General features: G+C 38.8%; 1 protein-coding gene across 1 annotated transcript in view; it reads right to left on the reverse strand.

Annotated features, from left to right (window-relative positions):
- The window catches only part of igdcc3 (immunoglobulin superfamily, DCC subclass, member 3), a 61,313-nt gene extending 53,226 nt beyond the window's left edge, over positions 1-8,087 (reverse strand). Inside the window, exons 1-2 of the mRNA XM_044351015.1 lie at positions 7,788-8,087; positions 1,942-2,247 (exon numbers count right to left, since the gene is read on the reverse strand). Coding sequence (XP_044206950.1) covers positions 1,942-2,247; positions 7,788-7,854 — 373 coding nt within the window. The 5' untranslated portion in view covers positions 7,855-8,087. The remainder of the gene's footprint in view (positions 1-1,941; positions 2,248-7,787) is intronic.
- Between the last annotated feature and the right edge of the window lie 10,736 nt (positions 8,088-18,823).

Here is an 18,823-nt window from a genome sequence, read left to right on the forward strand (position 1 = left end):
TGCATAATCCTTCATTTTCCATGCACATATTGAACCCCTGAATTGAAAAAAAAAATGAATTTCACATCCAAAATTTATGTAAATTTGAAAAATTTACTTTTTTTAATATATTCAATAAGTTAATTTTATTCAGACCATAACATACTTAGCTGTTAGTTTCCTAACAGTATTGGAGAGAGACATGAATAAGCTAACTTTGAGGCTAGTATATAGTTGAATTGTTTACAAAAACTTTATTACATTGCTGTGTCTGCACCAACTTCCAAATACACCACAGAGCACATGTTGATCTACCTGGCAAATAAACTGATTCTCACTGTGATTAGGAATTTTTCATTGCAGGTTTCAATAGAATACAAACGCCAAAACTTCAAGCGAGTAACGTGACAATCCTACCCGATATTGCAGCTATAAATAATATCCTGAAACTGCTGCAGTACAAATCATCAGGATAATTCTATTGTGCTCTCGGCGCCTTGTTCAGGTGATGCCTCCTGTGCTCATATATCTATAGATTTTCATTTTCTTCATGCTTTCTCACTACTATGTCAAAATAATTCAGGTTAATAAAAGTAGGGAGCCGTATTGATTACTTTCCCGGAGAAAGAAGCTTTAAAAAATGTGCTGAAATGGCATCTGCAAGCTGACCTTTGAGAGAAAAGCCCTTTCGGGAGGCCTTAAAAAGTTGCATGTGTTTGACAGCGCCAGCCACTGAGCTGAAGTGACTTTTCGCTTTGGCCAGTGAGACGTCCATGCTAACCTCCCTATCCCACTGAGTGGAAAAGCTGTATTGGCCACAACAGCACAGCAGTATGCTGTCTACACACAGCCCGAGAATCAACAGGCTTCTGCAGGTCTTTGTCCATCTCTGTGTTACAGCACATATAAAACAGAGCATTCAAAAAGTCTTAACTCAGCAGCGTGGAACAGTACAGTGTCACTAAAGCCGCTGCTTCAACATCTCAGCGTGTGTACAGAAGAATGTGCTCATCCTTGACTCTGCATTTAATTAAAGTACGTTGAGACGTGCACAGTATGTGTGTGAGAGATGAGAAAGAAAAGCAGAGATAGTGATAGAGAGACGGAGGAGGAAGGAGTCAGATTGCCTCGCTATGATATGATAAGCGTGTTGTAAATTAACCGTGGCAACAATGCTAAAAGCTTAATGTTGAACTAGAATGACTTCAAATAAGAGATTTGGTGGTCAAGCCAGAGAAAAAAAAAAGATCTTGATGCCTTCACCAGTAAGTGGGCAGCTGAGTTGCTTCGAGCTTATTGCACTCTTACAAAGCAGCTTGGATACTCTCAGCATGAGCACTTGTTAATGCTAAACTCAAAGGCTTGAATTTCTAAGCAGCACTGTAGATGAGCATCAGAAAGTTCATTACACTCAAAGAATGATATTAAAATATTCAAATGACTCCACTGTCAGGGATATTAAGTACATTTACATGCACAGCAATACCCAAAAGACTGAGATTGGACTGAAATGTGATTAAGAGGATATTTTAATTACATTGTTTACACTTGTAGGGACAGCAGATCACAAATTAATCTAATTTAAGAGGTCGAGGTTGCAGTTCATGCCTGTGTCATAGTTGCATTGTTTTATCAGGATGTCTTATTCTGACACAAGGGACTAAAATATTTAGTTGGTATCTCTAGATAAAGTAATTTAAGATGATAAAGCCTAAATATTACAATTAAAAACAAAATAATCAGCCAACCAGCTTCCAGAGTGCATGCCACCATGTTAGTTGTATCTGGTGACTGACATGCGGAGACTGAAAACCTGAATGGAAGTCAAACCAAGCAGGACTATTTCCTTAATTGGGTGTGGAGTGACTGCATGTAAACACACTAAATGTATCAAACCTTTACACAACTTACTACAGCCCTCAAAATGCATAACTCAAAGACAAAAGAAGAGAGAGAACTTACTGGCTGCCTGAACGCGGGCCTTACGGCTCACCACCAGCCCAAAAGAATTCTGGGCCACACACTCATAGTCCCCCTCGTCAGATGAGCCGTCAGATTTGGTCTTCAGGAAGTAAGCGATCAGGAGCGAGCCATTGATGAAAGTGGTATGATGCTGGTCCTGAGTTAAAAGCAGGCCGTTATGCCTCCACTGTGTTGTAATTGGGGGAATGCCGTCCACCTGGCAGTGGAGCATGAGGGGCTGCTTCTGTACCGCGATGATGTCACTGGGCTCCAGGGTGAAGGAGAGCTCCGCTTCGCACGTCACACCTGGAGGGACACATGCAAAGAAAAGATAACTATATAGTTGAGTTTGAAATTTCATTCTTGACCTTGTAAACAGTAGTTTGACAAAAGAAATCTTAACTTAAGGTCCATTTACTAGCTTTTTCATCTCATACATTAAAGCTCAAGTAAAGGTAGTACTGGTAAGTGGACACTGAGTTAAGATGGTAGCTATATATATGTGAAAATAATGTCTTACAATACATCTACATACTATGTGTTACCCTGCTCTCCTGAGACATCTCAAGGTATCTAATCTAATCTTTTTAGCACTTTAGTTTAGCATTTCTTTTAAACACAAAGTTATGCTTCTTTTTCATTAAATAAGTCCATACAGGAGGACACAGCAAACAGTGACAGCCACTATTGCACTTTTACATAGTCTATAAAAGCAGAGACATGACTGGTTTTCATGCTCCTCTGTGATAATAAACAGATCATCTTTGGGTTTGGAACATTTTGAAGAGTAACCGTTAGCTCCGGGAACATTTTTCACAATTTGCTGACATTTTGGGGACCACACAACTAATCAATTAATTGAGAAATAATCAGTTCGAGGAGATGCCAAGTAGGCAAATCTGTGATGTTTAAACAACTTTATACTGTTTATTTCTTATTTTTATTATCAGATATTGTAACTGAAAACAGAGGTTTTATTTATCTTGATAATTTCTGATTAGTTAGCGAAGCTGTGTTAAGTCATGCATTCATTCCATTTCCATATCTACTTGTTTTTTATAAAGGCTCATGAGGGACCGCAACAGAATGATTATTATCATATCAACCCTCACACCTATACAAACAGGAAGAATGCTCCTTGTATCATATCACTGATAGCAGCTCACCGGGCCTTACAGCTCATGAATAAAAAGCCTTGACTGAGCTACCTCCAGGCTACAGTCACGAGGGAATTCATAGTCTATAGACTGAATGCACTCAGAGCATGTGCACTCTTGTACTATACACACACACATGAGCGACCTTGTACGTGCTGCACCACCTAACCAGTGGCAGCAACTTTTTTTTACTGTGATCGCAATGTTTTCTTTTTCACCCATCAGCACAAAACAATACTCTGTGACTAAACGGTCCACATCAGTTAATTTGTCGGGGGTGATGTTTTTCCACTTTATTATGGTCTGGGGAGATCAGATTTTTCTGTATTTGTGGTTTCTGGGGGTAAAGAGGGGGGAGCGGGAGAACAATAAAGAAAGGATGTAAACAGCCTAACCTGACTTGGTACTATAAAAGAGGAGCTTAGCTGGCTATCTTGGTATCATGTTTCAGCTGCTGATGGACTAAGCACTACCAGTCTCTGCCCCAGGCCCTGGAATCTGGTGGGAGGGGGGCTAGGGGAGGGCAGTGGAGGGGGGGATGGGGGGGCAAAGCACAAGGGTCAAAACAGAGAACCTCCGGCTTCATCCCTCAAATTCCAACCGAGAAATACTTCCCCTTAGGTGCAGACAAGGAATTCATTGACACACTCCTCCGTGAAGATCACATATGGAGTATAATGCAAAGAAACATTTCCTCTTCCTCTCTTCGTGCTCTGTATCCTTTCTTTATGTGGCCCCCTCCCCTTTTTTCACTCAACAAGCACGGTAAGTAAAATGGCCATGGGACCAGAGAGACATCAGTGCTACCACTTGTGAAAAACAAGGGGGTGCTAGTGGAGAAATATTTAACCCTTAGCTGGCAGACGGTGATCCCACTGCCTGGGCTGCTGCTCTCCAAAATGATGCTGACCACAGAGCTCCATCTCTTTTTTGGTCCAACAAAGATCACATGTTTTCACACAGGAAGCAGCCAGCAGAGAAAAATATCAGCATATTAAGAGCCTGCAGCCACACAGCCAGTCAGTCACACTTCATGTTTTGATCAAAACAAAGATAATTCTCAAAGCGAAGCAAGTTATTACATACTGTACAAAATGCTTCTAGACAAATTCAAGACTGTAAAACATATGAAAGTGTTTTATATTCAATCTTTCTTTGAAAAAAGGGGGTGTACATTGACTGAAATGTATTGAGGGCTTCCTATTTTCAGCTTTCAAAGCTGTCACATGACCCAGGTCAATGTTATCAAGCCTTGCAGCAAACAGGATAATAACAGTCCAGTGTTCAATGTGTTAGGATGTCATTGATTTGAAGTTGATTAAACAGTTTTATTGATGTATATACTTTCTCATGATGACAATTAATCAGAATTTCATCCATTAGCTAAAACAATGAGAAAGTTATTGGGCTTTGGCTTTCCTAATGAATAAAGCATGTTGCTAAAGTGACTGGCTAATGCAATCCTGAGCTCAGGGTGAGGAGAAGGTTACAAACAACAATGTGGAAAAAGGTCAGTGAAAATCATTTTGAACACAACACTGAATTGTAAGACAGATCCAGTGAGACAAAGGAGATAAGAGGACAAAAGAAGCAGGGGATAGCCGGATGTTGCACTTTGTGCGGCTTAGGTTAAGGTCATCTGTGAACGCTGAGCATCCAGAGGGTGTGCAGATGGAGGAGAGAGCACAGCTGTGGAAACCGGTGGCAAGTACATGCCTATCCACAGAAACACATGTTCACAGACATGAAACTATACATGCATGGATTTCCATGGTTAGATGAGGGGACCCACACGTACGTACATCATCCTAATGTTCTCTCCATGCAGAGGGAAGAGACACTGGCATGTAGGATTAGCGGTCTGAGACCAGAGACAAGTGCTGGCTAAGTGTGGCTCATGCGCTGGCTTACTATTGACAGATACGTGTGGCTGGCTGGCACAAAGGTTTACTGCTGCAACAGTTAAGTGAGGATCACACACCAGCTACTGACAGACAGATGTAGTTAGCAGACACGAGCACCACTGACAGAGCTATGTGAGCTCAGGACACACCACAGGCTTCTTACAGGCATCAGCATGAGGATATAATGGGTTACAAACACAACTGCCAGGCATCAAAACATATGATAGCCCTCAGAAAATAATGTCCTGCATTTACAAAAGATATGAGTCATAGATTTAGACTAATTTTATAGCTAAATTAGTTCTCTCCTTGCTCTCTCAGCATCCGACTGTTGCAGCTCATTGACTATACAGTCTTGCTCACCATACAAAAAAACAACACATTTTTAGATAACCATTCACATTTGCTGTAGCATCATGTTAGGTTTGATTGGAATGCAGAGTCCCGTTTTATACACTGGACAAGGATTGTGGATTTACCCTCCATAAACTGCACTGAACTGTGAATAGAAAGCTCTGTTAAAAGGGTCTTCCACCACGCTCGGAAAAAGTCATACAGTATATTTCACTTTGAATCAAATGGAGTTTCTAGTATAACTGAGCTATTGAGGTAAGTGTCCACAGAACAGCTCAATTTCTTTTTTATATAGCCTACAGTGCCTCGCTAAAAAGCAATCTTTACTCTATTTCCAGAGGGAAGACTATACATTCAACATTGATATTTGCATTCCCTCCTATAGGCTTCTTCTTGATAAATTATTAATCAATATTTTTTCTGTTCAAGCCACCTTAATACTCATAAGCATGTAGTTTCAAATATTTGGCTATTCACAACTCAGTGACGATTACACACAGTAATACAGTAGTAATATGCAGCACAAGGATGCTGAGAAATACCCCATGTGTTGGCTCGATAGTATACATGTAGGGCAGCTGTTGCATAATTCACCTGTGTCAACTTTGCCATTTAGTTGTCGGTGTACAATCTTCCTTCAAACATGTATTCAACTGTAGTATCTTTCTGTCTTACTGTGATAAACCAAACACATGCTGCTGTTTTGGATTAAAACATATAATCTTTAGATGTGTCTCAGTAAGCATGATAATACATGTTGATGAAGTTAAGTGAAGGCCCTCAATGTTTGTCACTTGTATGCTTTGACTTAATAGTGTTGATGACACAACTCAATCAAACCATTCAAAGTAAATGATGAACACACATTTTATTATTATCATGGGATCTTCTCAATGATTTAATGCATTTTGCCTCAGGGTTTAAGCTCTTCAGTCCATAACAGATATAATGCTGATCTTCTTCTTATTGCTTCTTTTACTCTTATCAAGTCTGCTTAAAATGTCATAAAAAGTATCTAAACCGAATCTAATCTCGGAGGTAGACGTGCACTTGAAAGAGCTTCATTTCTTTAATGCGACGGGTAGATTGGAATTACATCCATCACAGAGCCATGTTTGTGAAGTTTTTGTTCCCAATCCTCCGACTGAAAATGTTATGAACCACTGTGTACGAGCCTTTATGATTCCAGTGGGGGCCTCTGTGGGTCCCTGTGTGGTATGCTTTGCAAATACTCAATACTCTCTCCTGCCTTCGAATTAAGGGGCCTCACATAGAGAGAGAAACTGTCTATCACAGTGGACAAAGGGGCGAAAAAGGAAATCTGAAAAGGAGGAGAGGGACAGTCTTGACATTTAATCTGTACAAATATTCTCCCCAGCAGGCAATAACCACAGTCTTTTAATCTATTCTCAGAGCAATAACCACTGTCATCTCACCCAGCCTCAGGGCGAGGTGCTGTAACGACTGACCGGTGCAGAACTCTCTAGTATAGAAGTCCTCTGATATGAAGTCACACTCCATCCACTATTTGAAAAAGTTTGCTTGATGAGTCAGGTCATAGGATGTGATGGTTTTGTTAGTCTTCTATGATAGCGAAGCAAAATAATTTTCTAAAGATTAAATGATTCATTGAGAAAATAATCAGCAGATTAACTAAAGTGTTAGGTGCAGCCCTCATAAAAGCTAAATAGCAGGTTTGAAAGAGATATTCAGTTACAGGGTATAAAAGTGTTAAATCCTTCCACTCCTCCAAGAGCTCAATTTGTTATATCGAGATCTTGTGATGAACAATAACATGGGAATTGTGTTTCTAATTCTGCAGTGCTACTGAGACACCTGATTAAAAGGCAGTCATGAGGCAAACCAGACCACTCTGAAAACAGACAAGACAAACACGCAGCGACTGTAACTGAAAAAAATGAGACTTTCTCAGCGCACAAACTGGACATCGTTCAGTAGAGCCTTCTTTGAAGTCTTTTAATCGTCTTCCTATGAAAACAACCCAGAAACTTTGTTGACTACGCTGCACGTGGCTGCCGTGCAATATTACGGTGGTGCCGGGACATCCAAAAAGACTCCAATCCATTTGAACGAGTCGTGCATGTCAGGTGCTGGAGCAAGGACACGAATACTGTTACTGCTCTCCGGTTCCGCAGATGGAAACAGAACTTTTAACACACTATAATATGGGCTGCAACCCGATAACCTAGAGGTGTAAATTCCGCAGTGGTCAAGGCTCCTCTACTGGTCTCTAAACTGGCATTTACTGCCGAAATACTAACGGACACCGGAGAGGGGCCAAGTTCAGGGTTACTGGTCAGTAGCGCACTTATCGCTGCTTGCAGCATGCACCATGCAGGTTCCAGACAGCAGCAGACTGTTAGAAAGATATCACACCCTGCAGCATTGTTATTAAGATAATGCCACTTACCGATTAAAGCATTTAGGAGTATTCCCAAAAAGCACGGAACAAGGCGGCGGCGCCTTGTGGATGCCATTTAAACACTTCAAAAATATTCCAGCACTCGCAGAAAACAACGTGAGGTGAATAGACGGGAGGGGGTTTTAAAAAAAACAAGCACACAGATATATCCAGCTTCAGCTACTACATATTCCGACCTACAGTGCTACAGTTTGGTGGCTCGCTGGGGTCGAACAAGCTTTCGCCATTTTAACCATCTATCAGGAATCTGTCAGCATCCCGCTCTCTCTCTCCTCCTCATTCACTCTGCTGAATCCCAAAGACAGCCTCTCTCTCTCTCTCTCTCTCTCTCTCTCTCTCTCTCTCTCTCTCTCTCTCTCTCTCTCTCTCTCTCTCTCTCTCTCTCACACACACACACACACACACACACACACACGCTGAATCTGCTCTCGAAACAAAAGAGCCGACTGCTGAATGCTTTGCTCACAACGCATGAGAAACCTGCAAAAGCCGCAGGATTTCTGCATATCAATAAAACACCTACTGCTGGCACTAAAGATACAGATACAGGCTAGTAATACTACTGGCCTACTATTACTACTATTAATAATAATAATGATAGTAATAACATCCATGATAATAATGAATAATTATATAATAACAACTGAATTATGATGTAATAATAACAATAACGATTTTTCTCACCGTAAATCGGCTAATTAGCTGATTACGACCCAATTCATCAACATATGTGGTGTCTAAACCGAAAAATATCATCTGACATTCCTTTTTTGCATATAGCTATGTAAACAAAACATATGGTGACAAAAAAAACATTTAAAACAACTGCACAGCTTCCATAAGCTGAAACATTTTGTCATGAACACATGGCAGCTGTGTGTGTAAATGTTTTAAAAGCACGTCAAAACTGAGAACAATAACGAAAACAATTTGTAATTCTCTACAGTGGATTCTTTTATTTAAAGCTAATGGTTCAATACAAGTGAACCTGATATGATAAATAAACACCTCTAACACTCAATTACAACAAAGCAGAGGTTCTTTAGCTGTCGTCGAGCTCCCCCTAGTGGCACAAACATGTAACTTGGATCTAAAACCTTCATTGGCTGCAGGTACCAAAATGTCCCTCATGAGATAAATGGTTGTATAATCTAACATCCTAATGGATGCACCTATGGGATGTACACACATGAAAAATAGAGAACTGGTAGTTGACTGACAACACACCTTGATACTTTCACATATAGCTATATGTGCTATGTTATAAAATCTATACAAGACAGCTATAATAATACTAAAAATTTTGTTTCATAATCAGACTAAGTCAACAAAATCATTAGGCTATTAGAATTTGAGCTGCTACTAATAATGATTCTCTTTATCGATTAATATACCCATTTTTTTTATTTTTTTCAAATGTATTTTTATTTATTAGAAAATAGTAAAAGAAAAGGTCCATCCCAAGGTGACATCTTCAGAGGTCTTGTTTTGTCTAACCAATAATCCAAACCCTAAAGATACAGTATTCCTTTTATAATGATGTAATACAGAGAATGATCACCATTTTTCTCTATTTTTGCTTGAAAAATGGCTGCAACAATTTATCGATTATCAAAATATCTGCATATTGTTTTTTGTTAAATGACTAGTTAGATAATCGACAAATTTTTTAAGCTCTAATTACAATCATGCCTCAATATGTGTGGTCTCTAGTAAACTCAGATCAATCTTAAGTCATTGGTTGCACATACTGTATATAAAATCAAAGGAGTAAATGGTTTGTGCAAACTGCATATCAACTATCAAATCATCTCTTTTATGAGTACCACAGAAAAGCACAGAAAAATGTCAATAATCCCTTTTCATGTCCCAGTAGGAAACACACAGGTGTAAACTTTAATATTAATAATAATGGTTGAATTCCATTTAGCTGCTTCAATTTCAGGGTCTTTGTAATATGCATGCTGACTAACTGTCATACTGTCATGTTGTACTGGGCCATCTGAATAGAACAGACAGAGCTCTCATTAGTGTTAACAGCTGTGCTTCCCCTACTATGACAAGTCAAAATGTCTGCTGGGAAAAAGAAATACAGTCTAGGCCTGTGACATCATCTGCCTAATTGCTGCAATCAAGTGACACACCTGGTGTTCATTAGCTGTTATTTCCTGACAACTCTACTTAATCCGGATGATGATTTGAAAGTAAAATCAAAAACTTGAAACTGCATATATGCCTCTTTGCTTTTTTGGAGTACCTTTACTCTAACATTTTCCAAACAATAAAGAATCTATTGGTTTTAATGTGTAACTGTTTTAAAGACCCCTACAGACATGTTTGAATATAAAACAAACATACAAAAATACTCTGCTTTGAATAATAATGTGGGTTTGATGTGGTTTCCTCCCCCAAAAAGGTTCAATGACCTTGTCAAATATTAATAAAATTACATCTACCCCTTCTGTCAGATCAGAATCTATGAATATCAGTATGCAATATTGTTCATTTCAAAAGTTAACTGCTATACACAAAATGTCTCCTAAATACGTGGTGGAAAATCCATTCTCAGTGTTTGTGCACTGGAGGCTTCACGTTTCAACATCACATTTGCATAAGTTGCATAATGGACCAATCTCATACTGGTACTATATACACATCTTATATTCAGACTGAAAGTGAGCACAGGAACTTTCCCACTTCAGCAGATGAGTTTGAAAACAGACTTTCAGTGTCATACTCTGCGCAAAAACACATTTCTGAGAGGAGGGGGACTTTAGGATGAGAGATTAATAAGGATCATAACAATAACAATATGGAAGTAGGCCTATATGTATTGACACTTTAATTAAATGCTGATTGGCACTGACACATTTTGAGTTGTCATAGTAGGAAAAGGACAGGTGTTAATAACATTAATGATGTCATGGCTTGTCTCTATAAGTGTCACTTAGAAAACTGTGAGGTACATTTGTCACTATTTCATAGATCAAATGACTAATTGCTAAAATAATCAGCAAAATAATCAAATCTGGAAATAATCATAATGAAAATAATGTTAGTTGCAGCCATTCACATCTGTGATGTACTCAGACTCTTATTGGACCTATTGGCCAGCGTGCAAGTTTTTGTTTATGCAACACCAAAGACAAACACTACAATCAGCATAATGGTGTCAGCCACTGAGCTTCTCCATATCATAAGTGAGTTGCAATCAATAGAAACTCTGATTGATGAATTCCTGCAACATCAGGCTCAGCTGTGCTCCAAATTAACTGACATCCAAACTGACTCAACTGAGCAACTAGTGAGACAGGATGATGGTCCTTGATCTTCTCAAAGCCTTACAATCTGGTCTTCAATGGTAAAGGGAAAGAAGCTCTCTATCCCCTTTTTTGACCTCAAGAATGAACTCCCCCTGAGAAACTATTTAGCTCCACTGGCTGAACTTGCAGACAGCTCATTTCCTCCTCTTGCAGCTAGTAATGTGACCACATCATCAATGAGGAAATGTCCTATCTCCACTCCTTCGTCCAGTGGGACAGGCACTTAACCCCCCACCTTTGGACAAAGTGTCCCTAAGCCCCACACAACACCTCAGTGGCGCTCTCTTGCACCAGCCTGTTTCTGCCTTATTACCTTCTCCTGTAGGCAGTGAGGGACTGCTACCGCTGCTAATGCAGTGACAGTTCATGTTAATCATCCTAGCAACTTCGCCATCTACAATGGGGGATGTCTTAATGGTCTGAGATTCTTGTGATCAGTGATTCCATCGTCAAGTCTGTCAAACTTCCTTGTGGCGTTGCATACTGTTTCTCTGGATTTAAAGTATCTGATGTCATTGAACAGGTTCCTGCTATTCTTGGTCTTTATCCCTCTGTCTTCACTGTTATTGTGCACGTTGGAGCTAATGATGTAAAGTCTAGACAATCAATCAAACTTCAGTCTGACTTTGAGGATGGTATTCACCCAAATGGACTGGGGGTAAAGCAACTGACTTCAGACTAATTTGATTAATTCTATGGCATCGCTGGCCTGACAACTACCTACATCTGTAAACAGTCTATCAAATCACTATCTTGTCTCCCTATCCCCTTTATATACCAGATACTGTGCCTGCTGCCTTGCCGAGCTCCAGTTCTGTTGTTATTCCCTGTAATTCTGCTCCTTCTCTGACATTCCTACCCGAGTCTACTCCATTCAGTCTAAATAATCCATATAAGTTTAAGACCAGAAAAGGCTTAGGACTGATTCAGTGGAAAATCAGAAGTCTACTACAGCATCAGAAACTTGATTACTTACATCTATTAGTCTCTCAAGCAGATCCAGATATTTTGGCTCTTTCGGAAACATGGCTTAAAATAGCATTAGTGATTCTGAGGTAGCCTTAGTTGATTACAATGTTTTTAGAATTGACAGAATTGGTAGGGGCATGGTAATCTACATGCTGTTACTGTGCCCAAATATTTTGAATTCATTGCCCTAAAGACAATAGTGGGTCTAACAATTCCATTGTTGTAATTGGGATTTATAGACGTCCTTCAGCTGATACTAGGTCTATTGATTATCAGGCAGAGTTACTCTCTCAGTATACCAACTGAGAAATGAGAGTTCTGGGAGATTTTTACATTGATTGGTTGACTGTTGCTTCTGACTATTTAAAGGAGGTTTCTTCTAGCCTCATTTTATCTCAATTGATCAAGGAACCCACCAGGCCTAATCTGAAGAACCCTCTAAGATCTGCTCTAATTGATTCAATATTTCTAACAGGAGTGGCCAAATCATTGTAAGTGGTGTTTTCGATTTAGGAATTAGTGAATAGTGTCCTGTTGCATGTATTAGGAACACACACTTGAAGAGAACTTTATCACGAATCATAGTTAAGAGATATCTAAGAAGCTTTTCTAAATGACCTCTAGGATAGCAACATTCATCTTACATCTGGAATTCCTGATGTTGAATTAGCTTTAGAATTTGTCAGAAAACGTTCCTGTCTGTTGTAAATAAGCACGCACTTTTTAAAAAGATTAGAGTGAAAAACAGATCTAGTCCATGGTTTTCCCTTGAACTATCAACCTTATTCATGGCAAGAAACAAAGCTTGGTCCCTTACTAGACGCACTAAAGAGGCATCCCATTGGGTCTCTTTAGAAAGATTAGAAGTAAATGCACGTCCCTTGTGAGAAAGGCAAAATCTGATTATTATTTGAACTTATCTTATTCAAACCTTATCTGTATAAACAGATATCTGAATATGAATGCAGAATCTGTAAGATTTTAGCACCGGATGCATTTTGGTTTCCGTTGGTAGTCCGAGTTGTATTAACCAATCACATTTGATTGGGCTTTGGTTATCTTTTTAAAAATGCATCTGCATTCATATGCATATATCTGTTTATAGAGATCAGCCAAAATGTCATCTGTACCATCTCAAGTTGCTAATGAGACTGTAAACAATGACTGGTGCATGGAAGAGGAAGTCTTGGCCCAGATATCCGCTGGCTACACCGGAACCCCCGTTGCCCCCAGAGGCTAAATCATTGTCAGACAGATAACTCATGAGTTCTGAGAGTGATTCAAACCCTGCAAATTTTGGAAAGTGGTAAAATCTAGTAATAGCAATTTAGATGTCTGTCTGATCGGCAGCAGTCAGTGAACTTGGGAACTATTAATTCCAAGTTTTTACCAGTAACTAAGAGTGTTCCACAAGGTTCTCTCTCCAGTTCTTTTTACAATTCATATTAATAATATTTTGCATCTTTAACTAACAGCGATGAACGTTTATATATGGATGATATAATATTTTATTGTATTGCAGACTCTGATCAGCTAAAAAAAAACCCTGCAACATTCCTTTGCACTTAATGATCTTAAACTTGTATTGAATGCACATAAAATTAAGTTGAAGTTAAGTTGAATTGAGTTAACAATAACAAAAACTTTCATATTTCCACTGTACAAGCAACCATTATTGAGAAATTGACAAATTCACATTAAAATTTCATATAAACAATCTTGTTAACAAATTATGACAAACATTTGTTTTTTGATATAGAAGTATAACTAACTTCCCAATGTTTTGAAGGAAAAAGATTGCTGACACTGTTTTTCTCTTTGTCATGGATTATGGTGTTGTGATTTATAGGCATGCCTCTGCCTCTACTCTAAAGCCCTTGGATGCTGTTTATCATTCTGCTCTTATTTATTTAAATTTATTTATTTATAACACTCATCATTGCATCCTGTACAAAAAAAACTGGGTGGTCATTTCTGATTGAGAGACGTGATAGGCATATGTATTTGTTTATCTACAAGGCCCTTATTGGGAAGCTGCCACCTTAGATCACATCTATGCTCGACTGGTCCTCTGGACCATATCATACTACATCTGATGACTGGCTTTCACTGCAAGTCCACTGCAAATGTATGTACTGAGCTTGGAAGATCTGCTTTTTGTTTTTATGCCCCAACCACCTGGAACTCCTTACAAAGCACCCTTAAGAATTAATACTTTAGTAACCCATGGCCAATTTAAATCTCTGATCACAAACCACTTAACTTCTGTTTTTAACCTGTTTTAATTGATTTGTTTTATATCTTGTATCTTTTATTATCTGTACTTATATACTTGTTCATATACTGTACAGTTCGATATATGAGATACTTTAGACTTTAAATAGTGTTAATATAAAGGTACCTTATCCTATAGGATGTGCTCTTATTTCCTATGAAGTCCAACTTGAATGAAACTGCCTTTTTTGTCTACTACAACATAAATATCTGCTCTGTAAATCACTTGTCCTGTGTTTTCCTTTTGAGGAAAGAATCCGAAACCAAAAGGGAGAAATTTATATTTTTTCGATGAAATATCTTTCTATCATCCGCTTATGTAGATGGAGTCCTTATTTCGATACAGCAAATCAATTAATAATTATAGCTGGAATGCTAATTAACTAGATAGCTAATTAGCTGCTCAGCTGCAGCAGATTAAATGGCATACAAACACTACAAAACTATTAACAAAACACTTGGCATTATTTTTGACTGCAAAGAGGGATGATTAAATGTGTTTTTTTTTTCAGTTTTGTCCAATTTCAGTTGGAATTTAATGCACCTGTTTTATAGCACAGATCACAAATAGAAAACTACATTGACAGCACACCTTTATCCCTCTACTTTTGTCATAATAAACATGATCAATTCAATAGTTAAAAAAGAAAGTGGTGGGACTTTGTGGGTGATGTGTGAAGGATTATAGGAGTTGTCAAACGCTAACTTTGACCATATGCTCTTCTAATGAAGTATACTGGTATACATCATCGGTTAGCATGTACATTAACGTTTAGCATGGTAGTTAAATTTCAACATGTGTGAGTTAAGTTTTATTTATAAACCCAAATTCAAAAATTTGACTCAAATGGCTTTGCATTCTGTACAACACAAGCTAATTACGCTATATTCCCAATACAGTTAACGCTACTGCTAGCGGTAACAATAACCGCTACAAACAATAGACTGTCTATACTACGAACGTATAGCCTGTTATGTTAATGCTAGGACAGCTAGCGTCAAGGAAAATTCCGGTTTATTTGAACCTGATGTATTTCCCATAAAGATGGCCATTAGTGGCTCTATGTGTCATGCTAATTTTGCTCTCTCCAGCTGCAGCTGCAGTTGGCCATAATGGCTGCTACAGGCAGCTAGTTTCTGTATTAACTTTCGTTGAGACTCAGAAAAAAAAAATTGAGGCGATTCATGTAAAAACCAAATTCACTTTATGTGGACAGATGTAGCAGTCTCAGCAGCTTGCTCCGATGATCATCATTTTGTGTGATACCATAGACTGTAAAAAATAATGGTCTGGACTCCTTAACGCCTTGAGTAGAGAAGGGTCTATGTGCTGTCTTGCAGACCTACATGACACACCCACTTTACTACATGAAACACCCACTTTACTATACAACACACACCCCCTGTTGTTGTCACAGTAACAATACGCTACACGACACACTCCCCTGACCCCTAACCCTACCTCTAACCCTAACCATTTCACTGCTCATGCCTAAATCTAACCATGTGGGTGTGTCATGTAGTAAAGTGGGTGTGTCATGTATATACTAAGACTTTGCAGATAGACCCTCTTGCTCCAGTTTGCATTTTGACTATGGCCATCATGGATTTTTGGAGCCAGAAGTGACCATATTTGGACGAGAGGGTGGAGCTGACCCTAATGCTAGCTGCTAGCTTGATCAGCATGGCGCATTTACAGTCTATGGCTAATGCTAATGCAAATTTCCGCTAGCAAAAACAGGCTTAACACCATTAGAACAAAATGTATGTACTTAAAAAACTGAACATCCGACTCCTTAGAGAGTCTTTTAGTACAACCAAACGCTGAACATTTAGGCGACCAAAATGTTACAATTAACTTTCATGAACTGAAAACACATTGAAACAGCGACGGCTACAGCTACGCCTATACTCCATGAATCCGGGGTTATGCAATGGTAACGTTACCTAACCAACATTGTTGCCATGGTGGTGACTTGCCTGTGCCAGCACCCACCCATCACTCAAAGCAGCCACACCCTTGATTATGCATAACTTTAAGCCTTAATAAAACTTAAACGGGTGAGTTATATAAAAATTCACCCCCCTGTACAATTGTCATGCACAGGAAAATTAGCTATAGAGACCAAAACCGTTTTTTGTACCAGGCTGTAAACATGTTTACTTCTGCTGTAAAGTTGGTTTTAACATGGGGTCAATGGGAATTGACTTGATTTTGGAGCCAGCCTCAAGTGGCTATTCAAGGAACTGCAGTTTTTGGCACCTCCACATTGGCTTCATTTTTCAGCCCCAGAGGTTGCCACTTGTGGGATACACATCTTTTTGTGGCTTTACCCTAAATCTCTATAACAGAGTTGGAGAGAGCAAAATTAGCGTGACACATAGAGCCACAATGGATACATTTATGGGAAATACATCAGGTTCAAATAAACCAAAATTTTCCTTTAAGGCTAGCGGGACGCTTATTACTTTTAAAATTGTTATGGAATTTTCCATCTTTAGGGGTTACAAATTGGATTACATTGGGTCAAGCCTGGGCCTTGAGGTCACACTGTAAATCTTATGCAGGAAGGAGACATTCTCTCCTCTCCTTGAGACTCCAGCTGTCTGTGATGTTTTGGGGAAAGCAGAAACCTCTCTGATAAAGGTAAATCATTATTGCCATGGTCACCAAAGTCGGAGGAGGCTTTCCTAGACAACACAGATAGGTGAATGTGTAGATTCTATTGACACAATCAGACATTCAAACCAGAATGTGCTGACAGTGACCTGAAGGTCCATGAAATGTGACCTGAACTGACACAGGTAAAATGCAGTTCCTTGTTTAGAAACTAGTGAACCAATTAGACTAATTTTTCATATTGTAGACTGATCTGCTTAGGTTAAAGACTAAGGGTCAGACCCTCAGGGGGCAGAACGGAAAGAGACAGCATCCAAGTTGCAGATGAAATGAAATGTTAGAAAAGATCAAACTGTGTGATGCTTGGTGAAAAGTGATGGGATCACCAAAGTCATTCATCCTCCAGGCAATGAATGTCTGTTAAAAATAAATCTTAGCCATACATAATTCAGTTATTATCAAGATATCTCACTCTGGGTCAAACTATTGGACCAGAATGGTGGTGATGCAAAAGGACAGAATTCACACATCAAGGTTTCAGAAGCAAGCAACAAAATATTTGAGCTAAACTAAGTACAGTAAAAAGGGGTATTGAGGAGAAAAATGCTTAGATAGAGAACAGCCAGTGCTGAACAGTGTCACAATACTTAAGTACAATTTTGAGGCATTTTGTACTGAACTTGAGTATTTCCTTTTTTTTGTTACTTTCTAATTCACTACTTTCAGGGAGAAATGTGTACTTTTTTGCTACACCACATTTAAATAACAGATAAAACTATCTCAACTTATGCAACTTAATCTAATGTCATATTATGATATATACTAACACTCAGTGGCCATCTTTCTGCATACGAAGTACTTTTACTTTTAAAACTTAAAGTAAATGTTGCTATTAATACTTATGTGCTTTTAAGTAAGTAGGATTTTGAAGGACTTTTACTTGTAATGGAGTATCCTTACAATGTTTTTACTTAAGTAAAAGATCTGAGTACTTCTTCTATCCCTGACAGTGAGACCAGAAAGCAATAAGGGGGTTTTACGTGTTTTTTGCAGTAATGGTCACCTGCTGAGTTTGGGATCTGTGGCGTCCATTAAGTCATAAAGAGAGCTTCAGCTCTAAAAACAGCTGAAAACAGCCCCAGTGATTTTGGTTGAAGACGGTGTGTACACCAATTAAGGCCATCATTGGTATTTGTTTAATCTGCTGAATGAGGTATTTGAAACCAGAAAGGCCAGCCATCCCATTAACCCCTGGTAATTGGCACAGTGTGGTTTCTGAGTTGTTGAGCTGGTCAGTGCAATCCCAAAGCTGTTCTGGGGGAGATTATGTTAATGCTGATGATAATGGTGTTTTTTAAAAGGATCTTCTGAGTTGTTGTGAACAAAATATAATCTGAAGTGTTTAACTGCAGTGTAGTGTGCAGGGGATAAGATGAACACTAGCAATATACACTCACAAAGCACTTTAATGTATTAGGAACACCTGTGCAAACTAATGCACTCCAGTACAACAGCTCTGCCATAAATTCTAGTTTATGTCTATTATTTAGGTCATAGTGGGTGGTGATGTACTGGAGTGCATTATACTGAAAAGTGTTCCTAATAGTTTGTCCACCCCATTAATATACATGAGGGGCAATATAATGCACTCCAGTACACCATGACAATCCATTACGACCTCAATAATAATCATAAAGTAGAACTATCACCTGTCTGACAATGTCAACAAAAACTGAAAATGTATAAGCTTCATTAAAGTAGAACATATGGCAGAGCTGTTGTATTGGATTGCATTAGATTGCACAGGTGTTTGATGAGTGTTATACAATCCAATGCAC

The sequence above is a fragment of the Thunnus albacares genome, chromosome 1, assembly GCF_914725855.1.
Source record: "Thunnus albacares chromosome 1, fThuAlb1.1, whole genome shotgun sequence".
NCBI lineage: Eukaryota > Metazoa > Chordata > Actinopteri > Scombriformes > Scombridae > Thunnus > Thunnus albacares.